General features: G+C 32.7%; 1 protein-coding gene and 1 long non-coding RNA gene across 2 annotated transcripts; one reads left to right on the top strand and one right to left on the bottom strand.

The window, feature by feature from the left end:
• Window positions 1-8,096: 8,096 nt before the first annotated feature.
• LOC140049398 (WD repeat-containing protein 44-like) lies at window positions 8,097-26,661 on the bottom strand. The gene is made up of 16 exons (XM_072094272.1): window positions 26,374-26,661; window positions 25,157-25,361; window positions 24,624-24,707; window positions 23,411-23,767; window positions 22,480-22,683; window positions 18,867-19,100; window positions 18,173-18,309; window positions 17,027-17,113; window positions 16,575-16,701; window positions 15,179-15,304; window positions 14,116-14,397; window positions 11,221-11,343; window positions 10,754-11,047; window positions 10,046-10,161; window positions 9,269-9,396; window positions 8,097-8,405 (listed from the first exon to the last, which is right to left on the bottom strand). The coding sequence occupies exons 1-16, from the start codon at window positions 26,442-26,444 to the stop codon at window positions 8,101-8,103; spliced, it is 2,880 nt and encodes a 959-aa protein (XP_071950373.1). The 5' UTR covers window positions 26,445-26,661; the 3' UTR covers window positions 8,097-8,100.
• LOC140049399 (uncharacterized) lies at window positions 20,171-21,413 on the top strand. Its single transcript, XR_011845246.1, has 2 exons — window positions 20,171-20,409; window positions 21,019-21,413. It is a non-coding gene; the product is annotated as an uncharacterized lncRNA (long non-coding RNA).
• Window positions 26,662-27,135: the final 474 nt, after the last annotated feature.

Below are 27,135 nucleotides of genomic sequence, written 5' to 3'. Positions count from 1 at the left end.
GAGGTCATTGCGAAAAGACATGTGACCATTTCTAAAGGAATATCACGTGAATGATATTTCCTGTTGTAGTGCCAATGCGCATGTGTGTGTACAACCATTACGTCATCAATCCTTTTTGTGGTCGGATTGCGTAATGCCGTAACAATTGATTTATCGTAAAAATAAATAAATAAATAATTTAATTACCTTTTATTCAACTTTGAGTAACAACCACAGTTTTTAATCAAGTTATTCACAAACAAAAATAGTATCTTTCACTCTAAAAAGACCAAATAAATACATGTGACAGACAATTTTTAATAAATCAAGTTTACAGATAATCCATTCAACATTTTTTAAAATTTTTTTTAACGGACTAGACCATGAAAAGACTATTAATACGGTTCCGGATCAGCTCCATCTGGACGAAGTGTGCTGCAGTCTCAGTGTCTTCATTTTATTATTTAATTATTTGGTCAAAGATTTGGACGAGAAGAAACCAGCTTTTCAACACTGATGCGACGGAGACGGATCAAAAAATGGATCGGACAATTCCAGTTTTGTGTATTGTCATTTTCTTCAACAACAATAACTATCTGAACATTCTGTACGTACATACTCATTATCTCACGACGTGTCGAGTACTGTACTGTAGTGCAAGTAGACGAGTTCCCCCGGGACTAAGATATTTGTTTTCCTTTGTTTAGGAAACATCATTATTTAATACAATATAGTCAAGTTTGATAGTGTTAAAAGCAAATATTTAAGACGAAAGCCCGGACGAAAGCCAACTCTATGGGCTTGTTTCTGCTGCAACTGCTCAAAATACGGTATAAAAATACGGTATAAAATACGGTATTTTTTATACCGTATTTTTTAGTACCCCGTTTCTGCTAACAATACTTCTTGGGTGGTCGTGTTAAATTTCATCTTTTTTACCCAAATTGCCATTCATTTATTTGATCGATAATTAAAAGTCGCAATAAAGGAAGTTTTACGTCTCACTTTCAACAGCCTAGCCCTAGTGATAGAGATGTTGTGAGAGCACAGAAAACATCGTAATGGGGACAATTAATTCGTTCCCTCCCCGAGTTATTGTATTTTGCAATGTTGTACTGCTTTCGCAGGCTCTTCAGCTTTGAGTTTACTTTTGGAGACAAGTTTATTCCATACTCCTGCTTTATTTTTTTAGAAATGTCTTTATAAATGTGGTTGTCCCTTTTATTACCTTTTAGTTGGTCAGACATTTTAGCTTCCCCACACACATTTATTTAGTAAAACTGTGACGTCTTCGCTCCACATTTTCGCCGAATATATCTATACATGTGTGTAAAGCAGCTAACAGCGACAGAAAATAAAAACACGAATGGTGACCTTTTGTCATGTAAAAAAAAAATACGGTATTTTTTATTGGCAGCAGAAACGGGTACAAAAAATACGGTATAAATTTGTAAATACCGTATTTTATCCACAAATTTTGTGGGGAAAATACGGTATACAAAATACGGTATATTTTTTATGAGCGCAGTTTCTGCTGCCAAAAATATACCGTATATATACGGTATTCAAAAAATACCGTATAATATACGGTATTTAGTTGGCAACAGAAACAGGGCCTATGATATCACCATCCAGCTCCCTTCTGATACAATCCTAGGCCTAAGAATAAAAGTCCATCAGTGGATAAAATTGAATAATTTAAAGATACATTTAAGATCATCATTTTTAATTTATGTTCCAAAAGTAAATGGCTATACATCTGGTTGTATACAAATAATAAAATAGCTACTTGGTTTGAATTGAAGAAAAGCCGCGTATTGTATTTTGTCCATTTTGACATCCCATACTCTCTCTGGTGGTGGTGGTTTGTGTGGTGGATCGATCATGAACAACTGAAAATAAACAAATTCTTCAGACAGATCTGCAGTATTCGTTATCTTATTTATCGTATAAAATGAAGCCAAATTCAGATGTCGTTGATGAAATGTTTCCTGAAGGTTCAGGCCCTTATGTGGATCTCGAAGAAGTAAGAATAAAATTTGAATATTTTACTTTTTACAGATGGCTAGCCTAGCTAGCACCGATACTATATCCAGACAGTCTGGCTTCGCTAGCTCGGACGTAGCGTATTGACTCGAGACGTTTCGACCTACTTTCTATATTTTTAGCGTTTGTATTACAGTCTCCCTTATCATATGAACCCCTCATTCTCAGGTTTATATAAATATGATTTTTAGTTGATTAAATTCTGAAAATAGGCCTACAATGTCAGTGAATAAGTTTAGAAATCCATTATAGGCCTATATACCCAATTCAAATTGAATTCTGCATAACCATAATAACATTCAATTCATTCATGCCTATAATTGGAGATCTTTCAAATAAAGTAATGATTCAAATTATGGATTAAACCAATTTAAAAACAAAAGGTTATTGGAAATTGTTTTATTCTAGGCTGGTGGTGCAACTGGACTGTTGATGGATCTTGCAGCTAATGAAAAGGCAGTACACTCTGACTTCTACAACGGTTAGTATACCTTTAAGTTTATTGAGACTTTATGGATTTTGAAAATAATAGTTATCTCAAAAGAGGGGTTTTATTTCTGAAAGTGTAAACACAGTAAAACCCCTTGTTTTAAACAAACAAGAACAAATACATCATTTTAACACTGTAATAGCCATCCCCTCTCTATTCAGGGGAAACTCCTATATAAAAGGACACTTTGGAAATGTGATAACTCTACCAGAAAAAGTATAGGCACACGTTTGATTTGAAATATATCTAAAAATGTATTAAAATATTCACTTTTTTCTTCTTTTTTTTTGAAGATTTTGATGACTTATTTGATGATGAAGATTTATCATAACTACTCAATACTTCTAAGTTCATTAAAAAAAAGGAATTATAGAAAATATAAATTTATACAGTTGTACAGTATTAAAAAAAACTGAAATGTGTTTATCAACTTAAATTATGAAAGTAATAGTGCATACGGTACTCAAAGAGTGTATTATTGATTTTGGTATTGATCATATACATACCTTAATACTTCTATAATCAAAAGTAGTGTGGGGAATGTATGTTGAAGAAAGGGAAAACATTCATTGCAGTGCCTTTGGACATGTTTGTTTCCTTTTAAAGGGTTAAAATGTACTATAACTTAAATGATGTAAGCAGTGAGTTTATTATTTAAAGGTTGATTCATATTCAGTAGCGTGTCCCTTTCCTGTACATTAATAATATTCAATTAAATTATATTTTCATTGCATAATCAAGAACACTTTATGACAATTTCTCAACAAGTAACCGCACTGTATAATATTAATAACTGTTAGATGATGTGTATAATATTTTTTACTTCAAACCATGATGGTGTTTTATTTTAAGCTAGAATCATAATTATCAAGAGATTAATATAAGATGGGTGTCATTGATAAAGGTCATGTGATACTAACAGCGTATTCTTTTGTATACAGTTTATTATTTTTTCACAAAAACTAAAACCATTGTAGTAAAGTTTGTACAGTGTTTGATATTTTTACAACATTAATTTGGAAACTTTTTGAAGATTTTAAATCATGAAGGTGCATCCAAAACAATGGTTTAAATTATACTGCAGTTGTTTAATTTTAAGAACGAAAGTTCTTAAATATATTTTCTAGTTCTACGTACCATAGTCAACCATGCCAACCATTAAGTGTTAATTGTAAACATTGTTAATTTTGAAGATTTATTGTGCCAAGAAAACTCAAATAAAACACTTTGTTTCATATAAATATATCGATAATATAATATCATGTAAAATGATATAAATTTACGAGGGAGAACATCATAAAAAACTACTACATACAGTAATTAATCACGATATGATATTAGAAATATATTTTTTAAGTAAATGCATACATTGAAGTAAACCTATACGTACTTTCGTGTACTGTATTTACTTATACAGTGTACAGTGTATTTATGTGTATGTATCTTATTCTTCAAATAGTACTGTTACAAGATATACATTGTGTAGGAATCGATATATTGCAAATGAAAACATACATCTCAAAGTATTGAGTTGCCACAAAATTGATTGGTATTTAATTTCTTAGTGATGTATACTTAATTGATTTCACCTTGTAATATAGCATCCAAGTAATTACAAAATGTAAACATCGTACAACAGCCTTAAATTTGGTTCGAATAACGAAATTTAAACTATTTAATGCCGGCCATTTTTTTTTCAAGATTTGCTCATTATTCAAAACAGTGATGTTGCATTATTTTCCATGCGTTCGACCTAAAGCTTGGTTCACACTAATACACAACGTAATGACTTAAGCGCAACTCAAGCGAGTTGACCAATGACAAGCGAAAGTTCGAATAATCCATCACTTGTGATTGGTCAAATTACTTGCGCTGCGTTTTACGTATTTGCGTTGCATCCATAGTAAGCAATGTGTATTAATTACTAATGATATAATAGCCTGAACTTGGAATAATATTTAAAAATAGTTGGCGTCATTAAAAATCGGGATTCAAATACTCATGGACTGATTAAGCCAAACTGTATCTAATGATGTAGTAGAATTATATTACTATAGGCATTGTTTATCTGTAATTAGGGGTTAATTTGTTTTTTTGTATGAATTACCCTAATATAATTGTTAATTGATGGAAGAGGGTTCAATTAAAATCCAACCAGTTAATGTAATATTATTTATCGGTGGTTTCAATTAATGATGTTAACCTATGTATCGTAAAGTACCCCTTAATTAGGCTCATTTTAATAAAAATATATAATTTCTATGCTAAACCAATTGTTTTTTTGCCGTAATTGTTCATCTTCTGGAGGATTAGATCTGAATGTATTATAATCAGTACATCATCAATTCGTCGTCACAGATCAAGTTAAACATCATTCGTTCTTCTTTTTCCTTTCCAAGTTAATGTTCTTCCGCCAGTGCGCGAGGAGAGGAAGGAAGCGGATTTTGACGACCGGCAGAAAAAAACACAAATTGAGAGCACCACACACCGTATTATTCATATAACGGTTTGCACAAATTAATGTTAATTATCATACTCAATTTAAATTACTTTAATGTACTCTGAGTAGGATCTCACAACCATGTCAGATTATGCTTCACATATGTAAATACTAGCTACGCGCGCAAGTTTGGCGCATGACGTTAACCCAATCCTTTCCTCGCGCGCGAGGCCTCCATATATAATTGCTATAATTGACACACTTCACAAATTACCTAGCAACTTGTTGTTTACGTGTGCGCGCGCATCCCTGGGTAACGTAACATATTTTGTTACGTTACACACATCATCAATGTACTACTACTAGGAGCGAGTAGTGTGTATATTGTACCCGCATCCATTCCAATAAGAGTCGAGTATTCACAAAACACACATTAACAAGCAACTTATTGTTTACGCTTGCGTAGCGTGCTCTCGATCCTATGAACAACAGAAAAGTATGCACGCGTACGCATTCTAAAAGTATATAATAGGCATTAACTTGACAACCGTCGAAACAAAACTGAAGGAACACAAAATGTATACTGTAAAAGCAAACAGGAATTAAAAGTAACAAAGTCGTATTCTTTATATTTACTCGTCACTAACTTGAAGTAAGGCTTGATATAATTATACAAAATGCAATGCCTATATTGTGGGATAAGACCGATCGAACTGAAAATATGATCCATCAATATAATATGGCGGGCCAAACTGTCATTTAATCATTAAGATATCTCTATTTAAAACTAAGATATCTCTATTTAAAACTAAGATATCTTAGTTAATTTTAAATAGAGATATCTTGTTAATAATTAAATGAAAGTTTGGCCCGCCATATAGATGGGTAAGTATAACTCCATGTCGAATCCAATCGGTTTTTAAATGTGTTAATGGTTTCAGAAATGATGACTTCGGTTGGCAAATTATTCCAATTTCTATGTAATTACTCGTTAGTTCCATACATTTCCTGGTATCCTATTATTACGTCCGCGTATGTTGCATTGTACTTGAAAGTCGTATCGGTTGGTACGGGATACTGTAGGCCTACAGTATCCGTGTTTAAAAATACTGTAAGCATAGACTTAAAACGTTGGTCGTGAGGTAATTTCCTGAAATGATCCTATCTCGTTTGGACAAATGAAAAATACTTCCGAATTAGGAGAGAGTATTTCTCGTTCATTCCATAATTGTCATCTCGGATTACGACATTTATTTTGATTTTGGTGGCAGGTGGTTGTGGGCATCTTCTTCTTTTCTCCAGTTCCATCACAAAAATTATCTTTTCTGCTTCAAAATCCTCACTCTTTCCTATAAGATCCCGGAAAATTCTTCAGACTTTGACTTCTTGGCAAGTTTCGAGAATTTGAGATAATCCTTCGAAAACATCTTCATAATGCCATTATCGTACGGCGAGACCCGAAGTAACGTTGACTCGACGGTGGTGCCTTCTGAGTTTAATCCCGACGAGATAGAGTCGGGCGTAGTTTTTAGGTCATCGGAAGAATATAAAACGTTTGATTTTCTCCGTACGTATTATATGGGCTTCGTGGTACGACGCTGTCGTGAGTTGGCCAGTTTCCACAATAAATCAGGATTTTATTTATCAAGATACTTTATTTCATTGGACATACATTATGAGAAGGTGTGGACATAATATAAATGACATATTATTTACTGCAATTGCATGCGGTGAAGATACGAAAAATGAACCATTTTCATTTGAAAAATTGTATTAGCAGTATAGTAGTTGATCATTTATTAGGTAGTCAGAAAAAGAAAGATACTGTACTGCATTTTATAAATTGGCAATGGTAGCTTTATATGGTAGCATTTTGCTACGTTACACTGATGAAAATGTTGCACGCAGCACACAAAACCTTATGGAAAGTGAAAGAAACGAACTTCTCCAATATAATCATGAGCCTATAAGTTAGATGACCTAATTTATAGATCCATGGTATTATGGGCCTATACTTTATATCGCCACAATGTTAATTAACCCACCAATTACCTATTGAAACATTAATTTGTATAGGTATAGTTGAATAAATAATAGTACAGTAATACATTTATACAAATCACAAACTTGTTAGATGGAAAATAGTAAACACGGTGTTAAATAAATATCTTCTGTGTCGTCTGCTAGCTATCTTTCTACTAAAGTAATCACACATCCTGTTGTGGGTGGTTAATTGTTCAAGATTACATTATTGATATTTGATAAATAGTACATTTATCAATACTGCATAATAGAGATCAGTTTAGATCAAATTACAGCATTGTTTATCATCATAGTTCAAATTAGAGCCTTTTGTTATTGTTAGTTTTATAACCTATATCCAGTAAATTACCAGTTTTAAAGGCAATGCAATTTTTAGGCTACCATTATAAGTTTGAATCTATTTGCCAAATTAATGAACAATTTACAGTTCAGAGTTTTTTTTAAATATATTGTGTTTTTTATAATAAATTATCCAATTAAATTTATAATCTTTTGAGATAAAACCAAATAAAAAAAAAATCTACATTCTCTGCCCTTATCGAATTTTGGATACTTGTGGTAGGTTCATTCAATACAATAAAAACGGTGCAGTGTAGAACGGTGGTGAATTAAATATCATCATTTTCAGTTTGTTAAAAAGATAGCTAATAAAAAAGTCCAAAAACCAATTTCAAATCAAGTAAAACTATTAAATTTATTTTTGTATTGGCCTAACTTATGGAAGCACATGGCTTCATTGCCTTTTGAAAATAAGTATAATGGGGATGCTGGGTATGTTCAGACTCTCAGCATAGTGGTAGCCTACAAATTTGCATCACAGGTTAGAACTAAATTAATACACATAGTAGTAGAACAAGCAGGAGAGGCCAGGGTAACCATGGATTAATAAACGCCTTTCGTAATTAATCAGTGATTTTGACACCAGCTAATGACCAAACAATTGTGATCAGTTATTTTTACCCTGGCCACAATCAATGATTTTGACAATGTCGATCAGTGATGAGAAAACTGTCATGGGTAGGAATTGCTGTGCCCGACATAGCTAAACAGTACACTTTGAGTTGGATAAACAAATATTAAGAACAATCGGAAGCAAACATTGTTATTGAGTTGCAATATTTATCTTGGCTGGTACTTTAGGATAGTTGATAAAAACTTTAATTTGTCCATTAAAATCAGCAGATACCAGTAATTCTCCTTTGTCCATTCTGTCCTTTTTTAGAGATCCACTCCTCGATGACCCTTCACCTTTTGTATCAATTTTTTCCGGCCGTTTGAGAGGGACTGATGGCGAACCTGGTGATACGTCACGCTTTTCCGTGACATCACTCAAGCTTTCTGATATCGGTGTGATAACCAGTGTTGGATTTGGTGAAAAAATGGCTGTAGTAACAACTGCACTGTGAGCTGTAGAAATAAAAATGCATAATAAATGTGATATTGTATATACTGTAACATATAACTACAGCAGGATGTGATTATTGAAGCTGTAATAGAAGCCATTAATATTATTACTGTACTATAAACAAATATATAAACTGAAAGACACACAAATTATGATAAATAAGTTAACAAACTTTTTATAAGTAAACAACTTTTTTTTTTATTAAATATGCAATATATTTTGTAATAACAACAATAACATAAAAAATATGCAGAAAATAATGTAAACATTAATAATATTTTTTTTTTTAAGTGTAGTAGACAAACCAAATATATACATTAAGAAAACATTGGGTACTACGTATAAAAATATTAAAAGTATTATTAATATTAAAGAGGATAAAAATAAGAAAATAACGAAAAAAATGTAGAAAATGCTTAGAGATTCTGTAATTGTTGTTTATGAAACATTGAATGAATAAAGGTGGTGGTTAACCACAAAAGATAAAAAAAAAGCCATTATTATTAAATATGTTTATCCTGCAAGGCTATTAAAAAATACTAAACTATCAGAAATAAATACACTATAACAGCAGCTTCTCCTTTTTAACATAACCTTATGAAAATATCTCTAATAAACAGATAATGCAAAGAAATCTTTGGAATTGATAAAATGCATTGATTTCTAAACAATGAATTAAAAAAAATCAAAATCTTTTTTTTGGGCTTCAGTTTTATCAAAAAATACACCAATGAGAAACATGAAAAACGGAATGAAGGAAATTAAAATATCCAGCTATCACACAGTAGTACTGTACATGTATGTTTAATCTGATTAAATAAATAAAATGTTACTTTTGTAATGACGTCTTTAAAATACTACATACCTTTGATGGCCTCCCAATAATCATTTCTATCTTTTCGAACAGATGAAAATTTACCAAAATCATAATTGGTCTTCCAGATATATATATTAAAATCTTCAGATCCACAAACAATGTACTTGCGATTATGGCTAAAGGAAAAATAATCATAAAATATAACCTTTTTGTACAGAACTGAACATACTAAAAAAAACTAAAAAAACACACAAGTGACAATAATGACAAAGGATAATGGTCATGGTGACAATAAATAGAAGATGGAATAATGATAACAATGAAAATAAAATCGCGATCTGGTAGTGACATTAATAAAAACATTCATAAAGATGGTGGTGATGGTGTAAATAAACAGAGGATGGAATAATGATAACAATGACATTAAAGATTGTGATGGCAGTGACAATAATAACAACATTGATAAAAGATGGTATTGATGGTGACAATAAACAGATGCTGGATTAATGATAACACTGACAATAAAGATCGTGATCAGTGACAATAATAACAAAATTGATAAAAGATGGTGGTGATGGTGACAATAAACAGATGATAGCACAATGATAACAATGACAATAAAGATCGTGAGCAATGACAATAATAACAACATTGATAAAAGATGGTATTAATGGTGACAATAAACAGATGATGGAATATTGATAACAATGACAATGGTGATGGTGACAAATGAATAAACATTGATGATATATATATATATATGATAATAATAACAATGATTGAGGTATCCGCAATTTATCACGGATGGTATTTATTATGGTATACCTGAAGGAAGCCTTGATCTGACTGCTAAGGTTTGAGCAGCCCCTGTATTTACATGAGATTGACAAGTCCCTCAAATCATATACCCTCAATCTTGAGTCATTTGATGTTACAAGGATCTATAACATAGTAAAATAACACTTTAATAGATAAGAAAAAAAATACAATACAGTCAAATCTCCCAATGCCAGACTCTCCAAAAACCGGAAACTCTCTCAAAACCAGACTTTTCTTTTCAAAACATTAATTTCTACTCAAAAACATTTTGAATACCAGACTTTCCAAGAAACCAGACATATCTGGCCAGTCCAAAGGTGTATGGTATTGGGAAAGTTGACTGAACTGTAAATACTGTAACTGTAATGCTTATATAGTATAGTTTCTCCTTTATAAATGGTAAAAAAATATCATTTCAACAATAAGTCAGACCTTGTCAAGTTGATGTGTTGTTTGTCTGTTTAAAGTTGTGCATAAGTACTTATATCTTATAAGATTAAATCAATTAAGATTATTCTGATCAATACGATAGAATAAATCGTCTTTTTACCTTTGATGAAGGTAATATAAAACAAAGTATTTGTTTTGCATTTATAGTATCAATTGTTTTCTTTAGTATCAATGCAATTATTTTTTTAAAAAGCAAATTATTAATTTAAAATAAGGAATACATTTAAAATAAAGTAATTTATGGTTTAAAAATCTGACACCTACCTTATCCTCACCAGGAAGTGGTTCAATCCCAGTGATTTTACGACCTTTTGCATTACGACCTCTCGTTGACCTGACATGAACTTGGCAATAATATTTTAGATGTTCTGTATCGTAAAAGATGCAACGGCCATCATAAGTACCAACAACTGAGAATCGGCCATTTTGAATGAAGTTGGCGGCAGTGATAAGCTTTGTCTGACCATCAATTTCATTCCAGAGGGCAACCTTTTTGTCCGGTATGTTCCACAGACGTAACTTGCCATCTAGTGACCCACTGAGAAAGTATCGATCATCCTAAATAAAGAATATTAAATATAAGTATCGTATAAGTTACATGATGTACACTAGCACTGAAATGTACAGTCCCACTTTAGGGAATCACCATTAATTTAAAAGTTTATAGATTTTGAATTTAATATAAAAAATATAAAAAAATTCAATAGCAAATTCACAAACAAATGTATTACCCTTGGATGAAATGCTATGGCTGTAACAAAGTCAATGTGTTGAAAGCAACATAGGCACTCGCTACGTGAAATATGCCATAGACGCACAGTCTTGTCCATAGATGATGATAGCATAAAATAATTCTGTAAAATTAACAATACAATATTAGATTTCATAACGTAATTTATAAAAAAAATAAAATAAAAATGTAATGTTGTTAACACGTTCACTGCCACGGCGTATTTATACGTCAAAAATTGCGTGTCGCTACTTGCCAAGACGTAATACTACGTCAAAATCGTAGCACTTTTGTATTGTATATAGAATCGCTGGCAGTGGTGATTGGAACAGGAATTATCGCATGGCAGTTTATGAATGATGTACGTAAACGATAATCTAAAAATAAATGTCATATGTTTGTTTGTGTTTATTCCCTCATGCATTGAATATGGCGCCCTCACACTCAATATAATCATCTCAAACGGGACTTGGCACTGGGACAGAAATTACGGAAAATGCCTTGGCAGTCAATGTGTTAATAGATAAATATTAAAATGTAGATGTGGAAGAAACAGGTTTTTCATTTCACTTTCTGTTTGTCTGTATACTGGTTAAGTGGTCCCCCAGTATAAAGAAGAAGTAAACAAAACAAGTAATTATTGATCTAAACTGATTGATTTTAAACCCTAAACCAGTATGAGAATACATATTTATATTGGTCCACAATTAATATTTCCTCCTCGGTTAAAGAACCAAAAATTAAAATAAAGAAAAATCATGTATAAATATAGACAAACGAAACAACGTTAATAGCATAATAAAAGTTGATATGTTTACAAGAAACTGAAATTTATAATTGTTTAGTTTATCTAATCAAATAGTGCAACTAAAACAAAACTGTACGAGCACTCAATTTAAGTAAATTGATAAAAGCATTACTAACTCAAAGTAGGCTGTGTTTATATGCACTAGAGTAAACACCATTCTATGCATGCTTAAGCTCATCCGAATTATATCTGAGACATCGAATGTAAGGGCATGTGATCAATAACTTGCAATAATTTGACTTTGATAGGTTTCAGAATGTAATATTAGACATTTTAAGTGCTATCAGATGTTTAACCAGTGCGGCCTAAGTTTTGTTGGTAAATGCAATATTGGCCTATATAACTATGATGTACTCCAGATAAAACTTCAGAGGTACATTAAATTTCATATTTATTTTCAATTAAAAATATTTAACCGGTGTATACAGCAATGTAACTCTGCTAGACCGCAATTTAACTGAGAAAAATATCTAGCGTGTAAATATACAGTATTATATCCATTATAACACCTCAAGACATTAAAACAGGAAGTGTTTTTATTTAACAAGATTATTATCTGAATTGCACACATTTAATAATGCTTTTCAAAACTACAAGTGGCTTTAAAGGGGTATTTTGGATTTAACATTTCTATTGTTAATTGTTAATTGTTAACACATGCTTTTTATGTTGAGCAGTAAAGCAGAACAAGAATTGTTATATTAGCAAACTATGCAACAAAAGAAAAAGCCAATAAACTTTATTAGGTTATGAAATTGTGTCAGAAATAATACACAGTAGAAACAACGAATAATTATGATTAGAATAGAAAGAATATTTTCATGAGATGGACAATATCATTTTTCAAACAATTCTCTAAATCTTAGGTAGGCACACTCATGGTGGGTGCTACTTGTCGACACTCATAATTTGATGATACCTGCCTTGTAAGTATTTCTCAATTAACACCATATATTCAGATTATTTATTCATAAAAAAGAAATCAATAATACAACGGCAGCCAAAAAGCTGAAAAGTAGTATTTTACAATATTTAATAAAAAGAATATAAATCCAAAGGCAAATTACTGAAAAAATGACAATGCTGTGAGTGAATTAGTGGCTGGATCTCAATGGAGATACAAAATAATAATAATAACGATAAATAAAACAGCCAGAAAAGTAAGCAGAGCTTTCGGGCAACACTAGCCCTTCATCAGTGCAAGTGAAGGAATTTGGATAACCTCATTGTATAAGAGCAGCTGGCAAGTGCTGCCTGGGTGGACAGGAATAAAAGAAATACAACAAAAGGAGGCAGGGTGGAGTCTGAATAAGAGTAGAAAACAAAGAAGGTAGCTTGGTAGAGATATAAACAATTTTGGAATGAAACTAAAAAACAGCTTAAATGGTGGTTAATATTGAAACTTAAATTTAGGTAGTCAATGGAATAATTTTAACGATCTAGGAGTATGTTCCTAATGTTAAGTCCAAAAAGGTTTTGTGGTTTTAAGTTGTAATTCCCAGTGGTTTTCTTTGTCTTTGCGAGTTTAGTTGCTCCATTTGACATTATGGTCTATTACTATAACTCTGAAATTTGAGTCGAGTGACCACCTGAATTAAAATGTTCGGCTACAGGTTGATCAAGCTTTAATGTTTTGATAGCTGATCTGTGTTGTGTCATTCTCATACGGAGTGTGTTTTTTGTTTCTCCGACGTACTGTTTGCCACAAATATTACAGTATATGAGATGAATGAAGTTTTTGGTTAGAAAATTAATTGATTGTATAAATAGTAAAACTTTTTTTTTTTTTTTAAATTAACACATTAATATTTGTCCACCGGTATGTTAAATAGTGCCAGCCTATTCAATATTCATTGAAACATCATCATTAATGAGTCGGACTAAGAAAGGGATTGGTGGAAGCCACCTCTTATGACACTGGACCATCCTTGTTACAAAGGCTGAATGTACTATGGCCGTTATGACGCTAACTACTGTATGTGATCTTGTTTTACGATATGAAAGCAGAACTATAAATCTGAACAGAAGCTAAGCCAAGACTTTACATAAAATATGGCCCAGGTGATGGCAGACCTTGAGTGTACTGACCTTTGACCAGGAAACATCCAACACATCTGCAGTATGACCTGTGTACACACAAAAGGGTGCTTTAGCAAATATTGCCAACTGATCGCTATCATCTTCATCGTTACCATCACCAGCTCCCGAGCTTGACACTGATTCCTTCTCAATGGCATCCAGTATGTCCTCTTGTGAAGGTGTGGGAGAGGACTGGGTGTCTGCATTGTACTTCTGTCTCATGTCACCAAAATACTGTTCATGGTTCTTAAGAACCCATACCCTGAGAAGGTGATCTTGTCCAGCAGTAGCCTAAACAACCAATGAAAAAAAGAAAAACATGGAATAAGAGCCTCAGTCAATAAAGTGTCAAATAAGCTCAGGGGTATGAAGAAAATGTATGTAATCAACTTCATATAATTAACTAAAACATACTTTATTACAATTTACTTTTTCTCCAGGGGAAAAATCTGGACAACTTATAATCTTTGGATGCCTGGGCTGGTAATCAATCTTTGTTCTTAAGTTAAGATACAGTAGTTACAAGTAATATGTGATTATCATAGAGATATTATAGCAAATTTATTTAAAATATTTATATTATAATTGCTTTATGTTACTATCAAACCAGTTATTTTTATCATTTAATACCCTTTTCACATCTGCAAAATATAACAACTTGTAAACCAGATTTGCATAGTGTGATAACAATTTTGTGGACAATCACCCGAGATTTTACAGGGGACCACTGATGAGAGGCCTGTTTTAGTTTTGAGATGTTCTGACACGTTATTGCCTTGTTAATAAATTTACCAATCATATTAATCAAATAGTGCGCAACTGTGCTTTTCCCCCGAAATTTCACAAGGTTCACATACTGTATGTGTGTGATAAGTCAAACCCGATTACAACTTGTTATAAGTTGTAACAATTTATGCAGGATATGTATTAGATAAAGACAACAAGTATGTACAAAGAATTTCCTAGGTTATTTTGAAAAACTGACTGCAAAGGTAGAACAAATTTGTTTGCAAAGCATGTTTGTTAAATCTGAACCAAGATCTCACTATGTCATAAAAAAATATAAACATACCAATAATCGACCACATAATGAAAACTTCATAGTCCAGATGGCGCCAGAGTTTTCACTGCCAAGTTCTTGAGCTAGTTTCAATTGATCAAAATCATATGGACCTTTGTGGCTTGATGACGCACGGAACTGTAGGACATAAAATAAAGTACATAAATTAATTATGGTATTTTGTTCTCACATAGTAAATCAGCTACTTCTGAAAAATCTGTACAAATTGTGAAAATGAAAAATGTAGCTGTAGCTGTGTGAAGGTGGAGTCAATTATTTTATCAGAGAAATTAAGTAAATTAAAAGAGTTCTCCCATGAGACAGTATCAGAGTATTTTAATTGGTCAGATGTTTGCCTTACTTGACAACGTAATTGTACATATATACTGTAATATGAGAATTATGTTATCAACTGTTCTTATCTTCATCATTATTGAGTCTAAATATCTATGTGCAAAAAAGTAATTATAAGTTTTATGAATAACGTTTTATTTTATTCAAAGTGATTTTACATAATACGGTTTATATCGATTGTGATAGGAAAAAAAGTACACATCAGAATATTAATTTTTTGCCAATAATTCTTAGGTGGGATTCCCACAAACAGATCACTAGCCTGCCACTCATACCCCTTGCACTAAATTCTGGATCAAGATCAATCAATACATATTGTTACATTCAAATGAAGTACTTGGCAAAATATTGCGCATGTTGATATTTAGGTCCGTGTTAAAAGAATACCAATTTTTGTCTTTTTTTTTCATTTCTGAAGTTATCAATGAACCAAGATAAGTACTAACTATAGCAAAATTATATTTTTCCAAGCAATTAAAAATTGTTTGTCTAAAATGTATCAATTAATGCTAGTTTTAAATATACTCAATGTGGTGACATGTTCGGCGCCCCATACCTAATGCGCCATCTTTGATCATTCGTATCACAGTTGTTGTTTATGTTATGCTGTTTACATTTAGTTGATTAAAACCTTACACAGGTACATAAAGACTATTCTCTTTATTACTAATCACACTACACTCAATTTGTAAGGGAATATTCGGTTGCAGTATTATAAAGTGAAAGAGAGGTTTGAATGTATCATCAAAATTATAAACTTTCAATAACTACAAAACAAACTATAAAAGATCAACAAATCATTTCTTAATTAGTAAAATTGTTTTAGTTTCATTTCTTCATAACTTTTCAGAAGAGCAATGAAGATACTAACTAAACTAAATCATTATTGGGTTTTCAATTCCACTAATTTATTACTAATAATTGTTATAACTGTAAGTAAATAGTAAATTAATCACTGTCCTACCTGGTAGTGATTAATTTAATATTGGTAATTCTTGGCCAGATGTGCATCAAGACATAAAAATAACTACAGTAAATTGAAATGAACTCTGACCTTAACTGTCTTTGTATCTGGTAATGATTCGTCATCACTGGAAGCTTGTTCTTCGTGTTTAAATGCGTCGCCAGCGACTGTCTTCACTTTTTGGGCCATCTTTTTGGTAAACTTCTTTAACTTGTTCCTAATCGCATTAAAAATTAATGTAAACCATATGTTTGAAAACTGATCAATGATAATTTCTTTTCCCCCCTTTCATACCACCTGCTTATTATTGTTTTATGGATAGAAGTTTGGGTAAACACATTTTTAAAACCTTTTTTTCATACAAAAGTGTGCCGTCTACAATTATGAAACAAGAATGTACCAATAATATAAAGTATTTTGTTTGCATAGGAATATGCTGTAAAAGGTTTGTATTTTTTTTAGTAGGATGCCTTACAAACAGATACCATATTTAAACCTTAAGATACAATAGTTAAAAGTGGATATAAAGAAGTATGACTAACGATTTAATTTTGAGTTGTTGTGCAACAGGTGAATCTTCCTTTTTCTGTTCCGTGTCACTTCCTTCCATCTTGTCCAAACTTCCATTACTAAATAGAATTAATGGCAAAATACCAGTAAATATCTATCTAGAATTTGTACAGTTGTTATCATACCATTTGTGTTATTGCACACATCTACTAATACACATGAATATCAAAAAGAACAGAATTGTGTTTGGAAGGTTCAATCTGCCATTTTGGATCCAATATAGCAGTCACATTCTCAAATTTGTCCCCACGTATGATGAGTCCATACACATAACCGTTAGTGGCCGAGTGGTCAAGACAGTGGAACCGTAATTACGTAGCCATAACATCAACAAGGGTTCAAGGCTCACTCACTCCATGGTTCTGGTGGAAGAACGAGTCTTCTCGGAAAAGGAATATAAACGGTCCAGTGTACACATCTAGCTCATGTGCACTTTAAAGAACCTAGTACATCTTTCAAGACAAGTAGGGAGTTACTCCAGTGTACTAGTCACAGCCACTTATGATAACTGGGCCCACTGGGAGACTAGTTTTTGACTGAAGAGGTCACCCAGTTGAAATAAATAATACAAAACCAACGAACAAAATCATAATTGGAAGATTTTAAAGTAAATTTGAAAAACTTGACATGTCTGCATGGTTAGGTCATGGTTGGTTGGAAGCTGTCATTTGACGGTAATGGAGTATCAAAATTACCGAATTGTACTGTGGAAGTTTTAAACTATAATAAATACAGACAGTCTTATTACATTATATTTATACAGGTGAGCACATGTGTTGCACGTTGGAGTACTGATTGCAAGATTGTGGGTTCGAATCCAACGCTCATCGCATTGCTTGTATCCTTAGGAATGACACTTACGTTTACCTCTCTCCAACCAGGTGTACAAATGGATACCTGGTATGGTCAAGAGATCAACTTTGCACTGATTACTAGCTGCATTATGGGAGTATAAAAAATGATGTAATGTAATACAGTAATATGTACAGTGCTATGCTAAGAGGTTTCACAAGGCGCTTTATAAATCCAGAATGTTATTATTCTTTGTCCTTTTATCACGGAAAGGAAAATACAGTTTGCTGGTGTAATGTGAATAAATATATAGTACATAAACAAACCTGACATATTCTGAAGTAAGTCTCATAATGTGAAGTGATAGTGGGTTGATACAAGCTGGTAGTTTATCTTCTGCTTGCAGTAGTGACACCTGTTCACCTGTATCTAGGTTCTTAACCATCACCTGAGATAGAACTTCCTGTTAAAGAAGAAAAACTTATGCTGTTAACATAATTATGATATTTCAATATTATGCCCTCTCGCTAGTCTAATGGTAAATTTATTCTTATGCAGTTGTACAGTATGCAGTAGCCACTGAGATGTAAAGTCCACTATAGGATATTGCATCTCTGGGTCAATTAACTCTTTAACACTTTTGTTGGCCTCTTATAAGGCAACACAGAAGAATTTGCCTCTTTTAAGGCAACACAAAGTTAGCCTCAAATAGTTATCAGGGATGACACAATTTTCAGTTGCAGTTAACTTAGTTTGTTCTATTTTTTACTACATAACAACAATTTCCATAACTTTCCAAAGACTTTTACAGAGCAAAAAATTTAAATTTCTCAAACCAAATATAAACAATTTATTTATTCAAATTTTACATTTTAAAATATTTCCAAAAACCTGTATAAACACTTTTTGTATTGCATACACAACTAATTAATTATTAATTAAATTAGCTTATACATTTTCCGAACAGGTGCCAAAGTTATCAGTTCTACAGTAGCTTAGAGGACTTTTCTACCAACTTACGTCATCTGTTAAGATGTCTCCAGTACGGCTCTGTCCCTGCATCAGTAAGTGATACCGCAAAAGTTTCTCCATTTCTGGTGTGCTGCTTTTAGCTTCGTCCCAATGTTCTATTGAGCTTTCGGGAGGTAAGCCAACATGTACACACTCAGGTGGCATGTCTCCTAGAATATCACTGGAAAGTCTTTCTGGAGGATCTTGCTCCAGTTTAGTAGTCTTTTCATTAAGTGATGATTCCTAAATGAAAATAAATAAAAGTATATTTAATTTATTTTTTACATGTTTACTACAGACTAGCCTACAACACGTTCATTGTTGTCGTTTCTCAATCAATAGTTTTAATGCATTAATGTTTTTCCTCAGTTCTTCTTGTAATACATTTCTGCACATTTAGGCTCTGATGATTCTTCTCATGCACCCCCAATCCCAGTATAGCTTTGTTATGAGCTGCATGCAAAGGGGTCAACGCAACAAGAACATCATCAATTGAGAAACAGAGTTAGTTGGTTGGCCACCTGTCCAGAATATCACTGGAAAGTCTTTTTGGAGTATCTTGCTCAAATTAAAGATGTATTGTCCCTTTGACTAATTCCAACAAACATTTTTTTTTTTAATTTCGAAAAAAAGTGGGTCATTTTGAAGTATCATAATAGTTATTAACTTTCACAAAAAATTAGTCAAAAAAAAATAATTTAACCGAAATACAGATGTTTTTTTGTTCAAAAAATAACTTTGACTTCCAGTCAAAGTTTTCAATCAAAACATATCCCATAATGCAATGCACTTGTTTAGCTACTCTGTATGCATAATCATAAAACTTCCTCGCGATCTGTGTGAAAACACCTTCTCAACCGTGATGAGTTCTGTAAACAATCCTAATTAGCATCATGCATAATGCATACTCATGGTTTGAAATCTTTGTTTATTTTCGCTTGCGACGATTTCTCAGACAAAATGTAATCTAATTAATTTACCTGTTAATTACGTAAACTGTTGTTTTTGGCTCGAATTTTCGACTTAAAGTGAATAACTTTAATATTACTTTGATATGGCCAATTTAAAATTAGAATATTTTTTTTTTCATTTTTTGTGTTTCAAGGGACAATACATCAAAGGCAAAGCATCAATTGAGAAAAAGAGTTAGTAGATTTTCGTTAGATGTTTATGGCATCACTATTTATTATGGAGCATTTGCAAAGCTGATGAAGCAAGCATTGTTGTTATGCTGTCATTAAGGAGTCATACTGCCTGGGCTTCATCCGATATATCATTTAAACAAACCATGTAGAGTGCACATTCATTTAGACTAGACAAAAAGTAGTGAGCCCTCTAGCGGTCATTTGTGATTTCTGAGATTCATCGAAGCGCGACAACATCACCCGGAAATGATGTGAATTTAAAATGTTAATAGGGTTAAACTCTTTTAACCAATTGAAAGCCTTAAATTATAGTTCCTTATGAATAATTCATGACAATAATTAAAGCAAGGGTTGAAGAAGCATGTGACTTGGTTTTTGGAACAGGATAGCAGTTATGATCGTGTCAGGTAATCATTGAATTTGCTCTTCTTTTTGTTAGATTTTATACGGTTTTTATCAATAATAATATTGTACATTTTTACGAGACCATAAAAAAATTCCTCAATTTTTGAGTAAACGAGTGACTAAATAAAAAGTTACTATGTAATGTAAATATTCGTTTGACAAAAAATGGGCATGTTGATATTTTCAGGTATTTTTTAAATGGCGATTGAAATAGGTAAACAAATCACATGTATAACGGTGGTTTGTGCGAAGCTGGGCCTAGCCTTGATGGTCCAACGCGTACTGTGTGTTAATCAATGCGTATAGATACACACGTAGTCGTTTAGGCCAGTTTTTTACATGTTTATTTATTAATATTAGGCCCCATTCTCATTTATTTTAATTAATGTACTGAATGTACCACACTTTACAACTCTATATAAATTAGATTTTGTACATGTATTAAATTCAAACGTTTTATGGGATTTAAAACAAATAAGCTAGGCCTTGTAGTAGGCCTAGGACCACATGTTAGGTTTTTCAGCCTAATTTATCATGCAGTATACCTCTAGCCCATCTTTCAAATACATATTTAAATTAAGATACTTTTTATATTTCTATATTTTTTATAGGATCTGACTCCAGAAAACATTTGCATCACTTGAAAGCGGCTATTTATGGACAGCATGTTGACATTCAAAAAAATTTGACCAGCTCTTATTAATTAAATGTCTTTTAAATTAAAGGTTTTCATTATAATGAAATGTACGGTGACAGAAATTTAAATGATTCTCATAATTGAGGTTTCTCATAGATTTAATATTGAAGGTAAATAAATAAAGCTGTTTGTTATTCTTGCCTTTAGAAATAAACATGTTGTTAGTACTATATTATTAGGCCTAGGCCATTATACAAATTAAAACTAAAAAATACAATAATCATATTTAAGGCCTACACAGCAGTACCTTACTTGATTTGATTTTTTTCAAATATTTAATTGATGAAATAAATGAGTTTGACTTTTCAATTAGTTGCCATTTTATTAGTTTCTGTGTGTTTTTATTTATATTCTTAAAATAATTGTATACAACAACTTTAAAGTATTGCGAAGAAGTGATCAAATTATAGTAGGCCTATTTGTATGTTATTGTCGCTTAAAATTATGCAGTTAAAGTATTTGATTTTAGGGTGACAGAAACGGTTAGGCAAGAAACGAAATAAATTTGGGAATTTTGTTATGCGGTAAAAACAATTAAACATAATTTACCCCTAATGCATGTAAATGTAGAAAACATTGCTTATGTTAGCGCGACCGAAACTCGCTACTGGGAATAGAACCTGCAAAAGCGACGCGTACACACCTACTCGGGCACCGGCGGAGCGCGATCGATAGTAAATATACCCGATTTCAAATGATCATAAAATTCTTTTAAAAAATATCAACATTTTGATTTTTTGAGGATTAAAAGTAAAGATATTGAAATTTAACATGCTATTTACAAATATGTATTTAAAAATTCGGAAACAATTTTAGCGTGATATTAAAACAAACTTTTTAGAGTTCCGCGATTTCCTACGCAGGATTTGTTTGTTTTCATTGTTAATGGGCGAATGTTACCTAAACTAGAATCGTTATAAATCTTTTAAATTTGTATTATAAGTAATTTCTTTAGTATTCTTAGTAACATTGAATGTCTCTAATTAACTAGCAGTTATTTATACTAACTATTGTTCAATAATAAGCGTGTATGAAGTGAAAATCTATAGTAATAATGTTCTTAGTCAGTTCGTCTCGCTCGCGTGAAGTCTTCGGGTTTCTCAATACAATTCTCAGCGGTAAGATAGGCTTGCGCTAATGTTTAAATCAAAAGCGCTCTCAAAACACTTTTTGTCCAAAATTCGCAATATGACGTGAGTGTGAGTGAGTGATGACCCACAATTGTCCAATAAAATGACAGGAATCTATTTAGGTGTTATATAAAGGGTGCTATCTTTATAACTAAAGGTATTGGTTTGGTCAAGCCACAACTGTTTGTACCATAACCATTACTTTTTATAATAATTAAAACATTTTTTAAAAAGAATGGACTTACATGATGCCTAACATGTGAGTGACCACGGGAAGCACTCTCCAGATCTAAAGAATGTTCCAACTCTTTAGTGATACTAGCGATGGTTGTGGTTGGTGTTAAAATGCCACTCCCTGGACGACTACCACTACTAAGATCCAATGGCAAACCACCAACTACTACTGGTATATCATCGAGTCCTTCTGTTGTATCCATTCCATCTGATATCTAAAAGCAACAGAAACATACTGTTGAAGAAAGCAATTGCTATGCAAATTTAAATTAGTTAAAATACTGACTATCATTAGTGAGCTTTTGCAACAGGACAGTAGACGATAAATATGAAAAGATACAGTAATTTATACAAAATATTAATCTGTTCATGCGTGTAAGCCCAGTATACTCTATTCCACTCGTATCAGGATTATAATTGGTCAACTTAACGTTGGGTCCCGATAGATGGAGCAAAATTTATGACATCATCAGTACAAAGTGCATGTAGACGGTCGGCCCAAATTTCTCAATTTTAGTTTGAAAATTAGCTAAAACATATTTTATATATTATAATAGTATGTGTAGACTGTGAATTCACTTTGATTCTTCTAGATTCATGTTTAAAAAATATGCAGAAACTTTTCAAACACACACACCGAGCCTTACATACATGGTCTACATATACAGGGGTCTACGGATTATGTGATGAGGGGGCCAAATGCCATCGCTTCTGTCTTGAAATATTCATCAAACTCTAGTAAATTATCGTCCCCTTCGTTTACCGTCCAAATGCGAAACCTCCCAAAGGTCAAATGTTATAGAAAAGATGAACGTGCACTGAATCACCGAATTGCCAGGATGGATACCGATGTCATATGTGATATACATAACCAACCAACCAAATGGCAAGGATATACTAAGGTGCATTATAATTATTGCATTACAATGTAACATTATTAACCTTTTGTTCTGCACTCTTTGGATTCTTTTGTTTTTTCTTGCGTCGAGGAGGAGCCACAGGTGGTGCAGCTGGAGGCGGCATCTCCTGTGCAGCAGAATCCAGTGGCAAAACTGCCGGTCGTCCCGTTGTACTGGCAACAACATCTGGAATGGTGCTGGTTTTATGTTGTTCTACCTCTGGTTCTGCATCACTAGGTTCATCATTGGCAGGTATTTCAACTGGTGCTCGAGTTTCATCAGCAACAGGTTGTTGGCTTTCAGAGTCACTATCTTCATCCAATCCACTTTCTTCTTTTCTCCGTCGTTCTTCAAGTTTTTTCCTACGTTTTTCTGCCTCAATTCTTCGTTTTTCGGCTTCCTGTATTGTCAAAGTATATCATTTAGTTTTCATAATTTTTAGTCGCGTGGAAGCGACTCTATAGTTCACTATGTCGGTTGGTCGGTCTGTCGGTCTGTCGGTCCGGTATCACTATGCGTTTTATCGCTTTCTGACCTTATCTTGATATCAGTTTAATCTAGCTAGGTCAATTTTTCACAGTATATTCCTTATGGCCAGGAATCGATGTGGTTATGTTTTCACGGTGCGCAATAAAAAATTACGCGGTCTACGCATGATTTAACGAAATCACGTTTGTAATCATATCTTCACAACCATGAATCACAATTAAATAAAATTTGGTACTCATAAATTTCAGGGCATAAATCATCATATGGCAATACAATTACCGTAACGCATGCGTACGCGCGCTTAAAATTTTCAAAATTTATTTTCGATGAAATAAGAGTACATTTCAGGCAATTTTAAGCGTTTACAAAATTGCCATGAGTGCGCATATTTTTGCGCGCGCACTACGCGTTAAATGTTATTGCGCACTCTTTTTGCCCGATTTCTGTTTTCTTGACTTACTTTTCAACTCGAAATTACGTTATACAAGCACGTCAAAAGTGACAGGCTACGCACGTGTAAATTTAAAAAATATAAATGTTTTTAAACATTTCAACATTTTTAAACATGTTTAGTAATTTCGGTCAGTATAGTTCACTATGTCGGTCGGTCGGTCTGTCTGTCGGTCTGTCTGTCGGTCCGGTATCACTATGCATTGTAGCATGCGACTTAATGGCTGTTGGCCTTGTTTAATCGAGGAGCGATTATTAATTATAATATTGGTAAAAATCATAATAACTGTGGTATTGTTAGGAGTTTAAAATCGTACCTGTTTTTGTTTTTTCCATTCTTCTTCCTCTTTCTGCCTTCGTTCATCTTCTTTCAATCGCAATATCTGTTCCTCCAATAATTTCTAAAAGAATTTAAAAAAAAATTAATTTCAAATGCAAAATTTTTATAATCTTTAAAATAAACTGCAATCAATCAATCAACCTAAGTTGTATGGTCACCATGCATTTCTTGTGCAGTTATGGATAGAATAATACTTTAAAATTAGAAGACCTCAGAAAATAACAAAGTCTGAACCATCCACTGATTCTGAATTCATTGGTAAATTATTAGCAAATTATTATGATGATTATTATTTTTTTCTGTCCTAAATAATTGAACCAATCTAATCTATTTTTTTTTTCAAATGAATTACATTGTATATAGTAACTACACTATTTCATCTACATTATTAATTCTCTTGTCATAATGCAATAGTAACAGAAGGGTTTCATTTTCAGACAATATTATTATTGATTACAAAATAGGCTTCTTGTAAATAATACATTATAATTAAAATAATTTTAATTAAACCTTCTCTTCTTTTCTTTTTTTATCAGCTAGTTCATTTAATTTCCGTTGCATTTCTTCATCTTCATGTTTTCGCTTTTCATCCTCCTCTCTTCGTTTTATGGCAGCTTCAATACGTTCCTTTTCTAGTTGTTGAATTTCATGTTTGTAGGCATCAACTATAGGAGGGGCCTTGATTTCTTTAACTGGTATGGTTTCTTTGCTTCTCCTTTTCAGTGTAATGTAAAACAAAATGTATTTACTTTTTAATTGAAAAAGAGGTTTCAGTATGTAGGTTAGGGCTAAGGGTATTGTAGACGTAGTAAGTTAGAACTGTAGTGTAGTAGAATCGTGAGAGGTCTTTTCAGTCATACTTAATCTTCGCCCGGTACGCCCTCTAGGGCTCGGTATCGCCAAGTAGGGGCCTGGAATTGCCTGGTACTATAGGGTTATTTCATATAAATTGATGTCAAGTACATCTTAAAGATGCTTTAGTCGTATATATTTTTCTTTCCAGATACAGTACAAGTTAAAATCATTTAAAATATTGTTAAAACTTTTCATTCGTGTGTAAAACCATCTCTAATGAAATGTACAATTAAAATAATTCAATATCACAATAGCATTAAATTATCTTAGTTAGCAGTTTTTTAACATTTTATATCATCGATAATGGGCCTACCGGGTCAAGATTAGCACGACCCAGTCTTTTTTCAACATTTTAAAAAAGTTAACAAAGTACAGTTACGAATATTATAATAATAGGCATAGTAGGCTAGCTAGGCTAGGCATATTGATAATAAATACCGTATAGCCTACTAGATAGTAGCAGTAGGCCTATTATTTAATAATATAGGCCTAGGCCCATTATTATATTTATTTATTATCAATATCATTAATTTTAATGTAGGCTAGGCCTAGCCTACTAGCTAGCTAGGCCTAGGCCTATTGTTGTTGTAAGTAATGCTTCTGTCAGATTAGAGTGCCTACCAAGAGAGGCTAAAATACAATACACCCATGACCATGTCATCAAACTAAAATCTGCAAAGTTTACAAAAGCTACTAAAAATATATTTTACGCTGCTAGGCCCTTTCCAGTCCACTTAAGCGGAGAGAAGGGGACAAAGGCAGGCTACTGCGCGCTGCTGACATTTGACAATGACAACAATCAACCGTATAAAGTGGGTGAGGTCAGCCTAGCCTAGCTAGCCAGTTTCAATTACACTTTTAAATAGTAATACCTTCCTGGACTTGTAACCCCGACATCTTCAGTAGCATCAAAGAATTCTTCTGAGTCACTTTCTGAAGACATACCAGCGTTGTATATCTATTGCATGAAAAGGGCCATCATGATTTCACTTTCACAACATCATCGGCGTAAAATGGCTGATGTTTAGATACAAATTGCCTTCACAAAACAATGAAGATGGTCTCGAAACACCTCGCTGAGTGAGTTTAGCCCTCTCGATTTCTTGTTGATGAAAAAAGAGTTGACATTGTTTTATATGATGCTTTTCGTGTCGCTCCTTTAGGCATTAGCCGTGCATTATAGGCATATTATAGTTTAAAGTTGTACAAAAATAGGTAAATTCGGACTGGGCATGCGCACACCCCAGGGCACGTCTGGGAAAAGAGAGTCTATGAAAACATTTGCTGATAAAAAATGAGTAGAGATATGCATATGCAATGACTTCGTTTTGGCTGTTAACCTCTAGGCCGGAATTATAATAAGTCTCTGTCAGATTAGTCATTGAATATTGGTCGAGTCCAAAACGACAGTCCTTCCGTCCGATCCTCTTTGGTCATTTTTTATTTATCGTCGTCAGATTGTGCATTTTTGCATCAGCAGTAGGCCTAAAATCCCATCAAAAAAAAAAAAACAAAAAAAAAAGCAGAAATTATTGGAAAAAAAAATTAAAATAATTGTTTTTACTTTATATGAATATAATATGGAAAGCAAGAAGAACAATTCTTAAAATTATTTCGTCCGATCCGTCGAGTGG

The sequence above is a fragment of the Antedon mediterranea genome, chromosome 5 (assembly GCF_964355755.1).
Source record: "Antedon mediterranea chromosome 5, ecAntMedi1.1, whole genome shotgun sequence".
Taxonomy (NCBI): Eukaryota; Metazoa; Echinodermata; class Crinoidea; order Comatulida; family Antedonidae; genus Antedon; species Antedon mediterranea.
The sequence above is the reverse complement of the archived record's forward strand: the minus strand, read 5'-3'. Positions and strand labels throughout refer to the sequence as shown.